The sequence below is a fragment of the Phoxinus phoxinus genome (genome assembly GCF_949152265.1).
Source record: "Phoxinus phoxinus genome assembly, chromosome: 23".
Lineage (NCBI taxonomy): Eukaryota > Metazoa > Chordata > Actinopteri > Cypriniformes > Leuciscidae > Phoxinus > Phoxinus phoxinus.
The window spans coordinates 8,283,837-8,296,907 of NC_136898.1; the positions used below are offsets into that span (position 1 = coordinate 8,283,837).

Below are 13,071 nucleotides of genomic sequence, written 5' to 3' on the forward strand. Positions count from 1 at the left end.
TACATGAAAACTCATGATATCAAACCTCTGTGTTCATCAATGAGCATCCCTCCTCTCAAAACATCAGTATCTGTTTAATAAGAATATAGTATTTCTGTGTAAATGATATAAAGCTATAGGCTGCAGTTTTTATAAACCTAATCAGACATTTAGAAACTCAAATACATCAGCTTATGTTTTAGTGATTTGCCAGCTTGTGGTCACACCAGTTTGTAACATGGTTCTTGGGCCGAACTGGGCAACAATATTGCTGCCTTATTTAAAAGAAAACGTATGTGTTTGAAATTAGTTTGCACCTGGTACCTCGTATGAAGCCCACTTGTGTTTTCACCTTGCCATGGTGGAAGGGTTTGTGTGTCCTAGTAACCTTGGGAGCTACGTTGGCAGGGACTCAGAACCCTGGCAGGTTCAACCATTGTGGATTGGTCTCAGGCAACGGAGCAAATTAAGGATAACACCTGGTCCTGCAGGTTGGGGGTTAGGTGTGGGGCCAACATCCACACCCTGTAAAAAAACTCCATTCTGTTACAGAATCTGAGATAATTGCAAATAACAACACAAAGCCTGCAGTGAACACTAGCCAAACGGCACAAACAACTTGCAGTATGACCACTTCTGACAAAGGCCACCAGCAGGATGTTAGGAGTGTGACAGACTGTCTGCCTAGCCCAAATTGACTAATTGACTTCTGCTTAGACTACAAAGTAGTGGTCAGAGGCACCATCATCCAGCATAAGGACATTCTTAAGATGACATGGAAATCACCTGATGGTAACACGATTACCTCTGAGTGAGTTCACATAGTATAACAGCGCAGCGCTTCTGGGTTGTACGTCAGAACGTAGACCCACTATTGCTGTTATACTGGGGGGAACTCACTCAGAGGCCCACACAAAAGAAAATTAATAGTTTAATAAAGTCATTATTCTTGTTTGTTTTTTTGCTCACAAAAGAGTATTCTCGTCACTTGATAAACTTATGGTTGAGCCACTGTGGTCACTATTTTAAACATTGTTTTTAACAATGGGCCGGCAAGTTAAAGCTGGTAACTTTCTGGGCCGGCAAGTTTAAATTACAACAGAAGCCTATGGAGGAGTGAGACAGCTCTCAGATTTAATAAAAAATATCTTAATTTGTGTTCGGATTCTTCAGAAGATGAACTAAAGTCTTACAGGGTTGGAACAACATGAGGGTGATTTAATTACTGACAGAATTTTCATTTTTGAAATTTCGATTCCTTTTGGAATATTTGCTTTTGCTGTGCTAATTGCAAGGGCAGTGACCGCAACTGTAGACGAATATATAAAAAAACTAGAGGATATTTAGGAGAAAGTCAGGAAAATCGGTCAGTCTGTGAATACTAGGGAGAGCGCCTACGTGTTTTTTTCTTGATATCCAGTTCTCCTGTAGCTCAGTTTACTATTTGCCTCTAGAGAGGGCTATTTTCGATTCTCTGCTTATTTAAAATGTTTGCCTTCACAAAAATCTGTATTTTATTGAGACTCCTTAAAATTCTTTAATAGATTCCTATTTTGAATAACAGCCTTGTCTGATAAGTGTTGCGGTTTGTATTTTATTGCACTTAAGTGTAGTGCTGTCCAACAGCTAGTTTCGATTCCTCACATTTTCTAGATATTTGCTTTTGCTGTGCTAATTGCAAGGGTGGGGATTGTTGTCCTCACTCAAGCGTTTGAAAGCATTATAGGCTATTTATGTAGTGTGCGTGCTGTCGCGGAAGCATAAGCAGAAGCGTTCAGCTCTCGTTCAGCCTCCTCGTGTGAAGACCGACAGTAAAGATTAAATATTCTTTCCATTTCCTTTAACTTTAAAAAAAAATATTCCTTTTCTTTTAATCCTCCTTTGTCTGGCTTATGCTACTCTGAGCAATGCCTGAACTTTGTATTTTGAGCACTTCTTGCATTGTTTTTGCCTCTTCACGATGACTTGCTTGCTTTAGTCCTCATTTGTAAGTCGCTTTGGACAAATCCGTCTGCTAAATGACTAAATGTAACAAAATCAGAGAAGCCTAGAGGCATACAGTGGACTCTTTTCCAACAGCTTGAAGGCCTTGATTTTGCAGATGACATAGCTTTTTTGTCATATACGCATGTCCATCTACAAGAGAAGACTAATAGACTGGACAACTTTGACAGGAAAATAAGCCTCAACATAAACACTACCAAAACCTAATTGACTCAAGATGATGAACCCATTTTTTGCTCACTTCTTCAAGCTCACTTGAAGATGTTGAGGAATTACTTGGGAAAGGCCGTAGAGCATTTGCTAGACTCCAGCCCATCTGGAAATCTGCACAATACAGCCTCAGAACAAAGATGAGACCTTATACCCTTGTATGGGTCAGAATGCTGGCGTGTCATTAAGAGCAACATGACGAAGATTGAGGTATTCCACAAGAATTGCCTCAGGAGAATTTGCCATATCTTCTGGCCAGAGAGGATCTCAAATACTGACTTATATAAGAAGACCAACTTACATAGTGTGGTGATGAAGATCAAGCACTGTTGAATGAAATTGCTTGGGCATGTCCTTCGGATGGACCAGGACCGTTGCCCAAAAGTAGTTATGAGTAGCACAAAGGGGAAAAAAAGTGAAAGAGCTACACTTGGGGCAAAGCACAACATGCTGCCAATGATATAACAAGATGGAAGCAGATTGTCACTGCCTTATGTTCTGTAGGGATATAACAGGCGTTCGCAAGTCAATCTAGAGGCTGTGCCCTTTAGCATCCTTGTTAGCGTGCCTGCCTTCAATGACGACTTGAATCCCGCTCAAAGTGGTGCGAGTAGAACCGGAGGGGTACATAAGTATCTCGGTATAAAGACTGCACCAAATGATAAATAAATATTTTTTATGTGTAGAGCTTTTTATGGAATGCTCTAGAAATAAATCTAATCATTATCAATATAATAATATTATTAGAAGACTTCAAGTCCCATTTGAGTGACATTGCTCAACAAGGGCACAAGTCAATAATGTGTCAATAGTGTCTAATGTCACACGGGTATATCTGTGGTAATAGCCAACAATACATTGTATGGGTCAAAATTATCGATTTTTCTTTTTATGGCATAAATTATTAGGATATTAGTAAAGATCATGTTCCATGAAGATCATTTTTTAATTTTCTGCCGTAAATATATAAAACATTTATTTTTGTGAGTGAATGCAGCACAATCGCGAACATAAATGGACAACTTTAAAGGCGATTTTCTCAATGTTTAATTTTTTTTAGCACACTCAGATTCCAGATTTTAAAATAGTTGTATCTCGGTCAAATATTGTCCTATCCTAACAAACTATACATCAATGGAAAGCTTATTTATTCAACTTTCATATGATGTATACATCTCAATAATAAACTGGTTTTGTGGTCCATGGTCACATATTGTATATTATATTTAGCAATATTGATCCAAAGATTTATATGCAAACCCTTTAAAATATGCAAAAATGTAATCATGGACTTTTAAAACTAAAACTGTTACAGCATTTCAAATGTTTTTTACTGTATTATGTGCTTGCCCTTTCCATGTCTTTAGATATTTGTACTCATGAAAATACAAATGACACCTGGAGAAAAAGCTCACAGAAAACCCACTGCACATTTTGGATGAGTTTCTGCTCTATTCCAATATTGTAATTAAAATATACAATCTTACAGTACATACAGTTGTTGATTTTTGTTGATAGTGTTTTAATCATCATGAATACCAGTGTATTAGATATGACACAAACATTTATTGAATCATACCATGACAACAAATCTGACAAAGTATACGTATAGCTACAAAGTAAATTAAAAAATATTTTCATTATGTGAAATTGCCAAAGCACTCTCCAAGATGTTTTCTTGTTACATTACATCAATTTCGTCAAATACTGTACATTACACTACACTTTGGCTCAATCTCAAACATGAGCAAGAGCATCACAAAATACATTATTGAAAAGCAAAACCGCAATCACAATCAGACATGAGAATGAAAATAATAATCTATAATGATAAAACCTTTAAATGATTTGGTGCAACTTTTTTGTGCAAAAATATATCTGCTAATCGTTTCCTGATCTCTTTAGTCCTGGTGCAATAAACAGTGGGGTTTATTAGGGGGGGAATTAATGAGGAAATGATTAATATGGCATTTCTCTCTGTTAAAGTAAGCACAACTCCTATTCTAGTTAGTAATCCAGAGACCATTTTCGGAGCATAATAACTAAACAAGACAATGAGGTGACTCAAACAAGTGTTGATCATTTGCTTTTTGCTTGCATTATTGGAAAGTTTAGTCACACTATACGCCAGAACAGCATAAGTGCACATAATAAACGGAAACTGTCCACAGAACCACCACAGATTAATCATTGCAGGCAAGAAAAAATATGGTTCAGGATTGACACAAGCAGCTCTGATCATTGATGGATAATCACAGAAGACATATCTGATAACAGGCTGACAGTATGGGAGATTGTCTGCCACAGAAGTCAAAACAACCATTAGAGTGATAGTAATGAGCCAAGTCAGAAAAATGAGCAGAAACGTTCGTGAATTTGTTACTATGCTGTGATACCTTAAAGGAAGTCTAATTGCAACAAGTCTGTCTATTGCCATTAATGTGAGAGCCATGCATACTGTAAAATCACCAAGATGATAGAAGAACATCCTTGAGATACAAGAGTAGTATGACACAGTTTTAATCTCAGCCAGCAGCACTGAGATCATGGTTGTGCTGCAGGTAGAGGAGTACATTATGTCAACGACAGCTAGATTACAGATTAATATGTACATTGGTTTGTGTAAATGTCTGTCAGTCAAGATGATACACAGATTGATGCCGTTCCCAAGCAATATGAGCATGTAGGCTATTAAGATGAGGAATCCGAGGAGCTTTTGGTTCTGCAGGTGATCAAATCCAGTGATTATGAAGCTGTCTACATTATTCACAGTGTAATTTGCCATTTTTCGTCCACTGATAAAGAAATAGACACAAGCACATTAAAATACACTATCAACAAGGGGCAAGACAAAATCAATCAATGTCTTGATGTACTCATATATGCACAGGAAAAAAGCTCCTGTGAAGGAAAAGATGCAGACAGTGTCTGTAACAGCAAGGGGATGAAAACTGGAAAAGTTGAAGTATAGTTTCAAAAGAAATACAAAAAGAGTTTCAGTCATGTTAAAGATTAAATATGAATAACATTCTTCTTTAGGCGTTTTTCTTTAGGTACTCAAAAACATTTGAATTTCTAATCAGTGAATTTTAAAATAGCATGCAAGAGATTCTGAGATGTTCTTCTCATCCAGTACAGTACTGATGTCCTGCCTTTTATATTTTTATGTTGCGAGTAGATACGTCATGGTTTCTTAGCAGCCGTGATTAAACATGGAAGTTCGTTTAAAACACAATAGTTCATAACAGTTCAAGGCGGATAATACACATGCCATAGTTCAACATAAATCTAAGATTGACTAAATAAATTGTCAAAAAATGTGTAATAAATATTTTTAAAATATTTATTTAGCAGTTTTTGTATTTGTTTGTTTTGCATAGACCCTGATATAGTATCTACGCAGCCTATTGTATTATCTTAGCCTAGGTTGATTTCATTATTATTGAATGAGATTAAACAATAATACATTTATTTTATATATAGCACATTTAAAAGTTGCTTTCTCAATGCGCTTTACTGGCAAACATAACAAAAGAAATATAAATATGTTCAGTGCCATCATGCTGATTAAATCCAATGACCTAATTTCACATCATAACTTACATTTAATTCAGCATGATTTCTGTTGATGAATCAATATATCCAAAATCATGCATGTAGCAATCAACAACAAGACTCGCTAATGCCAATAATATTTGCCACCATGACGTCAAACCTGTGTCCAAATACTTAAGGGACCAATTTTTCAATGTTTCAATGAAAGCAGAGTTAGGATGTGATGACGTTTAAGGATCAATGCACAAAGCATAAAATGGTGTTCTTTTTGGCTGTGCTTACACTAGTTAAAAATAAATAAATAAATATATATATATATAATTTTGTTTTTACATATTTTTGAGACCGATCAGATATTGTTACACACAAAAAAACCCAGCACAAGATATTATTTTTTTTTCGCATCTGATTTGAGCCACTTGCAAATGTGGTTAAATCAGATACACATTAGCTCCAATGCCCAGGTATGTAATACAGAGGGTGACGCACTTGTGCACAGTGATAGTTTTCCTTAAAGAGAGGTCTGTATGAAGAAGGCAGCAGGTGCCGGTAAGCGCTCATGCAAATAAAATTATTTTGTTGAAGTGCGAATTTTGTACCCACTTCTTATAAATCGTGGCACTAATAATAAAAGCAAACATCAATAGAATCTTCAGTTTAGGCGAGAGTTTACTGTAAACACTGATATCAGAGAGTTGTGTCTTCAATCAATGTAATAAGGTGGGACAAAAAATTGTGTATAGTCAAAATTTTGGATCTGTGCATTAAGCCTTGCAGTTTAAATGCAGCCATACAGATATGGCTATTCCAAGCTGCCGTCCTTCGGATGAGACCGTAAACCTGCATGTCTCTGCATGGTTTGTCTATGTCTGGCCTTAGCGGCTTAGTCTTGTCCTATAAAAGATGCCTATGGTTGACCAGTGGCCCTTCGGGTATAGGTTATGTGTGGTCTACCAGGGCCTTATAGCATTCATTGCTTAAAAAAGAAAAAAAAGGCCTAGCGGCCTTCGTTTTATGTGCTCGTCTAGTCCTACTTTGTCTCTGTGGTATTAGCTTCCCTTCAAGGCCTCGTCTCTGTGGTCAATTATGGCCGTGTGGTCCAATGTGGCCTATCTATGTATGGCCCTAGGTGGCCGCCTTTTGTGTGGTCCAATGAGGCCTGTCTATGTATGGCCCAATGTGGCACTGCTCTGTGTGGTCCAATGAGGCCTGTCTATGTATGGCCCAATGTGGCACTGCTCTGTGTGGTCCAATGAGCCCTGTCTATGTATGGCCCAATGTGGCACTGCTCTGTGTGGTCCAATGAAGCATTGTCTCTGTTTGTTCTTAATCCTCTGGGGACTGCAAACGCGCCGGCGCATTTTGCTAGTTTTTTTTTGTTACATAGCAGCAAAATAGACATAAAATACTCCGTCATTTTTGGTCATACAGACTTAAGAAATATAAAAAAATAAGCTGTTAAATGTCTAAATTTTTATGTGTCCACTTACAATCGAAATAAAACATTTTGCTTTTGTAAAATAAAGAAAATAAACAGGGTGTGTTTTCTGCCTCTCCGTCTCAGTGAACTTTTGTTCTGGTGCACGTCTCTAAACATAAACAAAACTCAGCGAATACTATTTACCCAGGCATGAGCAATATATCTTTATAATCATTTAAGTGTGTACTTTTAAATGATCTAATTCAAAACTAAAACAAACATAAACAACTTCTCTGTTTATGTAATCTATATAAAAAGAGTGAGTTCTCATTTCAGCTCATTATAGCTAGTTATCTTTTAATGTGACCACGCCCACGGAGAGCGCACGCTATTCAAACGCAAATGGTCTGAGGCAATACAGGCAAACATGCAAACCGGCCACATCAGCTCGATAAAACACATCAAGTTTAATCAGATGAATGTACTGTCATCTTGCAAGGAATAATCCTGGGAAACTTACCTCAGAAGTGCTGTTTCACTTCGAGGAGCAATGGATCCAGTTGAGGATTAGTAGTACGTTTTTTATTCTTATATGCTTTGTTCTAATCGCGATATGGAATAGTGTCTGTAAACCGCAAAAAGACTGTTTAAATATGAATTGCGTTTCTGTGTGTGATGAATGAACGGCATATATGCGCGCTGTTGCTACTTGTTGTGACTAGTTTTGGATAGACTATAAAGTTTTTACTGTAAAATAGACATCAAATAAGCTTTTGTTAGCTAGTTTCTGCTCATATGTTAAATATAAAGTATGTTTTGTCAAAAATAAACTCAACTAAGATGTTATAGTGTTTGTTCCAATGTAACGTTAGGCTATATCAAACTAATGAATCCTTAACTTTGAAATATGTATGATACTTTAAAAAAAGAAAGATTACACTTAAAATATTGTTAAAATTGTAATTGTTGTTGATTTACATGAACACGTTTTAATAAAATAGCAAAAAATATATTTACAAGGTAGATGTAAAATAATCTTTATAGGTCAATATAAGCCTTCTCATTAAATGATTTATTATTGTTTTTTATTAGTGACACATTTTGGGCAGAGGATGTATTCCAAAACTTTCTGAAAATACAGTATGAGAATTAACTGCACAATTACTAGAAATGTTTCCCTTGGATATTATTCAATTTGCATAACAAAAAATTGTGCAAAAAGAGAAAAGTTTCCAAATCTAACTTTGAACCAATTCTGTAGAATGGCTCATATAGCCTATTTGAACAGGATTGGTTTCCAGGTATGACTATGTACTAAAAATGTGCTTTTGACTTTAATTTATTTTTAGATTATACATGTATATATATATATTTATTTTGTCCTCACATTCTTTCTTGTGTGACACACCTGATTGAAAGGCTCATTATGCAAGCTCATTATGCGGGGTCATTAAGCGGGTCATTGTCTTCTCAGGTGTGAACCACTTACTATTAATGATGTGTTAAGTTCAGTCACGCCCCTGCGGATATTGCCTTCCCAAACAAAAAGTGTTTTACAAAATGAAAATCAATGTATTGTTTTATGTGAATGATTAGGCAGGATGATTTTCAGATCATTTTGAAGCAAAAACTCTAGTCGATAACATCCATTAGTCAAAAGTCTTGTGGATACTTGGTATGTGTTTTGTGGCCTTATTTCAGAAACTTACATTTTTATTTTCTATAACCATGCATACACATTATTCTCTAAAAAATACAAACATGTACATACATGTTGCTCACATTTCTGTCAGGACCACTATCGTCAAATATGATTGACAATTAGCATACAGTTTGGATTGGCGGTATGGTTCCGTTCTGGGCGAGAACTCCCTGCGCATCCATGTAGCCTAGCATGGATAAGAGCAGATAGAGCAGCAATAACCCCCCTTGGGGTAAACAGAACAGAACCAACATGAATATATGCAAATATATTTAATTAAAGATTTTAAAGTACAACATAATTCGAGAATTTATTCTGATTCAAGGGGAATCAGAATGCCAAATATCCTGACTGGGCGAGAGGTGGAGCTGGGGATAGAGGAGGGTAATTTGCTCCTGAGAAACGAGATAGCTGCTGATAATCACTGATCTATATAATGACTGAATAGCTCATGACGTTCTAAACTTTGAAATATGTATGATACTTTAAAAAAAGAAAGATTACACTTAAAATATTGTTAAAATTGTAATTGTTGTTGATTTACATGAACACGTTTTAATAAAATAGCAAAAAATATATTTACAAGGTAGATGTAAAATAATCTTTATAGGTCAATATAAGCCTTCTCATTAAATGATTTATTATTGTTTTTTATTAGTGACACATTTTGGGCAGAGGATGTATTCCAAAACTTTCTGAAAATACAGTATGAGAATTAACTGCACAATTACTAGAAATGTTTCCCTTGGATATTATTCAATTTGCATAACAAAAAATTGTGCAAAAAGAGAAAAGTTTCCAAATCTAACTTTGAACCAATTCTGTAGAATGGCTCATATAGCCTATTTGAACAGGATTGGTTTCCAGGTATGACTATGTACTAAAAATGTGCTTTTGACTTTAATTTATTTTTAGATTATACATGTATATATATATATTTATTTTGTCCTCACATTCTTTCTTGTGTGACACACCTGATTGAAAGGCTCATTATGCAAGCTCATTATGCGGGGTCATTAAGCGGGTCATTGTCTTCTCAGGTGTGAACCACTTACTATTAATGATGTGTTAAGTTCAGTCACGCCCCTGCGGATATTGCCTTCCCAAACAAAAAGTGTTTTACAAAATGAAAATCAATGTATTGTTTTATGTGAATGATTAGGCAGGATGATTTTCAGATCATTTTGAAGCAAAAACTCTAGTCGATAACATCCATTAGTCAAAAGTCTTGTGGATACTTGGTATGTGTTTTGTGGCCTTATTTCAGAAACTTACATTTTTATTTTCTATAACCATGCATACACATTATTCTCTAAAAAATACAAACATGTACATACATGTTGCTCACATTTCTGTCAGGACCACTATCGTCAAATATGATTGACAATTAGCATACAGTTTGGATTGGCGGTATGGTTCCGTTCTGGGCGAGAACTCCCTGCGCATCCATGTAGCCTAGCATGGATAAGAGCAGATAGAGCAGCAATAACCCCCCTTGGGGTAAACAGAACAGAACCAACATGAATATATGCAAATATATTTAATTAAAGATTTTAAAGTACAACATAATTCGAGAATTTATTCTGATTCAAGGGGAATCAGAATGCCAAATATCCTGACTGGGCGAGAGGTGGAGCTGGGGATAGAGGAGGGTAATTTGCTCCTGAGAAACGAGATAGCTGCTGATAATCACTGATCTATATAATGACTGAATAGCTCATGACGTTCTAAACTGCCACCAGGCAGTGAAGCCACCGGAAGTGTTCGAGCGGCCATCTTACGATTTCCTACCAGCAGAGCTCCAGGCTCCCCTGTCTCTGCTCGTTCATATGCTTCCTGTCCACTGATCTAAATAATTTTTTGTTACGACGACTTATTTGTTTCTTTTGCAAATAAATGGCCGTTTTAGGTAACGTTTTGGGGTTTTAACTAGCTATACCACTGATCTTAAGCTACACGGAAGTTCCATGAGTGAATAACGAACACTGGTTAATATTATATTTTAAACGTGTATTTTAACGAGGAGGTAAGCTTCTTATTTTTCTTTCAAATGGCAAATCACAAAATAAAACACTTTCATTACTGCCACCTGCAGTTAGCCTAGACAGACACTCAGGGCCAGCCCTGGGCATAGGCGGAATAGGCAAATGCTAAGGTCGCCGCCCACCCCTTGGGGCGCCCGAGCGCCCAAATTATTATTTTTATGAATATATATATATTTTTTTATTACCAATACTACTTAAATATTATGGATTAAAAAAAGCGATCGTCCGATAAAGACAAAACTACAACATTGCTTTCCCGAATCCCGATCCACCCCGGTCCGACTGAGTGACGCATCAATCTCCCCCGCCCCCGCCCTGCTGAAAAAAAAAGTGAGTGACAGATGGCCGAATTCACTGACACTGATAAGTTGTCATTATGTCAAAAAGACCGAAGCCATCTGGTGCCCAGGGAAGAAAAAAAAGAAGAGAAGAGGAAGAAAAACGCGAAAAAGACAGAGGTAGGTAATGATGATCAGTTTATCTATGTTGCATTAAGTTAGTTCAACGATGCCTGTAACGTTCGCTAATTTGAATTAGTTTATGACATAGTTAGTTGAACTTGTGCAGTATTTTATGGTATTTTTATTTGAATTGGCTAAATTAGTAATGTTTATGTTATATGTATTATTTTTTCAGGAGATATTTTACTTTAACTTCACTACATTTGAAAGACAAATATCGTACTTTTTACTCCACTACAATTCTGTCAAGGTCCTTGAGTAGAAAGTAGTGGCATATAAATCTTTATTTAAAATTAGTTCTGCATAAAATGTTGTTATATATATGTATTATATATATGGATTTATTAAAAATAGCAACATTAAAATTCAATTTGAATAAAGATTTACGTTTCTCCTCTGTTTCATGGTTATAACATCATAAAGTGTAGTTAGTAGGACATTGCTGCCATGCCAGATATACTGGAAAACAAACACTTTCAGAATTAATTTTGAAAATATAACTACTGTATGCTAGAGAAGTACTCAATTAATAAAATTTTGTGCATGAATACCAGATGTAATTATTCTTGCTGTTTGTGTGTTTAAGCTATAATGTGGTTTAGGTGCTGCCATATTTTTATAGTTTCACTATCATCAGCTTTTTAATAATAAAATGTAACACCCAATGGTCACATATAATCCTCCTCTTCTCTCTTCAGATGCACTTTTGAAATATCTGAACCCCGTTCCTGCAAATCCTGGGCCACCTGTTGCAGACATCTCCATCTCAGCACCGCCCAATGATTCAGCGTCAAGCACATCTCTTCCCTCCACTTCAGCAATGTTTCTGTAATATAGTTTTTTCTGCACTAACATAATATAATATAAACATATTTATATTGTATCTATAATACGTTGTGTGTGTGTTTCCAAAATATTTTCAAAATAAAGAAAAACAAGACAAAGCTGTGCAGTTTGTTTCTGTGTAAGTTTATGAACAAAATTCCAGGGGCACCAGGTGAAATCTTGCCTAGGGCAGCAAATTGGCCAGGGCCGGCCCTGCAGACACTCTCCAAGCTCCTTTCCCCAGCTTTTAAAAGCAATTTTTAATAAGAAGGAAATATTTCCGACTATAAACAAATACCCATTTAAATACTTAGGATGTTTGCGTTGTAAGAATGTACAGGGAGACTTTAGATTTAAAAACGGTGTCTCGTTAGGCAATGTTTTCTCAGTCAAATCATAAAAAATCCGATTGATTCAATAGAACGCCTGAGCTCACTAGGGAATACCAATATGGCGGCGCGGTGGCTTCACTGTTTGACGTCATGAGCTATCCAGTCATTCTATATAGATCAGTGCTGATAATACTGAAGGAGCTGATATATGTATACGGTGATAGGTGTTGTATTTCTATAGGTAGATGTGGATCAGCTGAGAGTCAGCTGATGCGAGCTTGACTAATGTGACCTGCCAGAACTAACGCTACGCTTGATATTATGGTAGCCCCGTTTGTGCTAAATAGAGTGTAATGACACCTTTTCCATTTATATATTTATAAGTAACAGAAAAAATCACAAATGTCAGGCCATGTCAAAACATCTCAAGGACCCCAAAAACATCTTAGACCCTTGAGGGTTAAAGTGTATTTTATTTGTGTTACAAGTACATTACAAACTCATTACAAGTGTCTTTGAAACATACAAGCAATATACC

General features: G+C 36.2%; 2 protein-coding genes across 2 annotated transcripts in view; one reads left to right on the top strand and one right to left on the bottom strand.

The window, feature by feature from the left end:
- LOC306991336 (olfactory receptor 51E2-like) overlaps positions 1-13,071 on the top strand; it is a gene marked incomplete at its 3' end in the record, with an annotated part of 93,478 nt that overhangs the window by 36,878 nt on the left and 43,529 nt on the right. The gene's annotated exons all lie outside the window — the stretch shown is intronic.
- On the bottom strand, positions 4,016-4,978 carry LOC306991333 (olfactory receptor 6N1-like; the record flags this gene model as incomplete). The annotated part of the gene is made up of 1 exon (XM_079599066.1): positions 4,016-4,978. One exon carries the CDS (start codon positions 4,976-4,978, stop codon positions 4,016-4,018), a length of 963 nt encoding a protein of 320 aa, XP_079455192.1.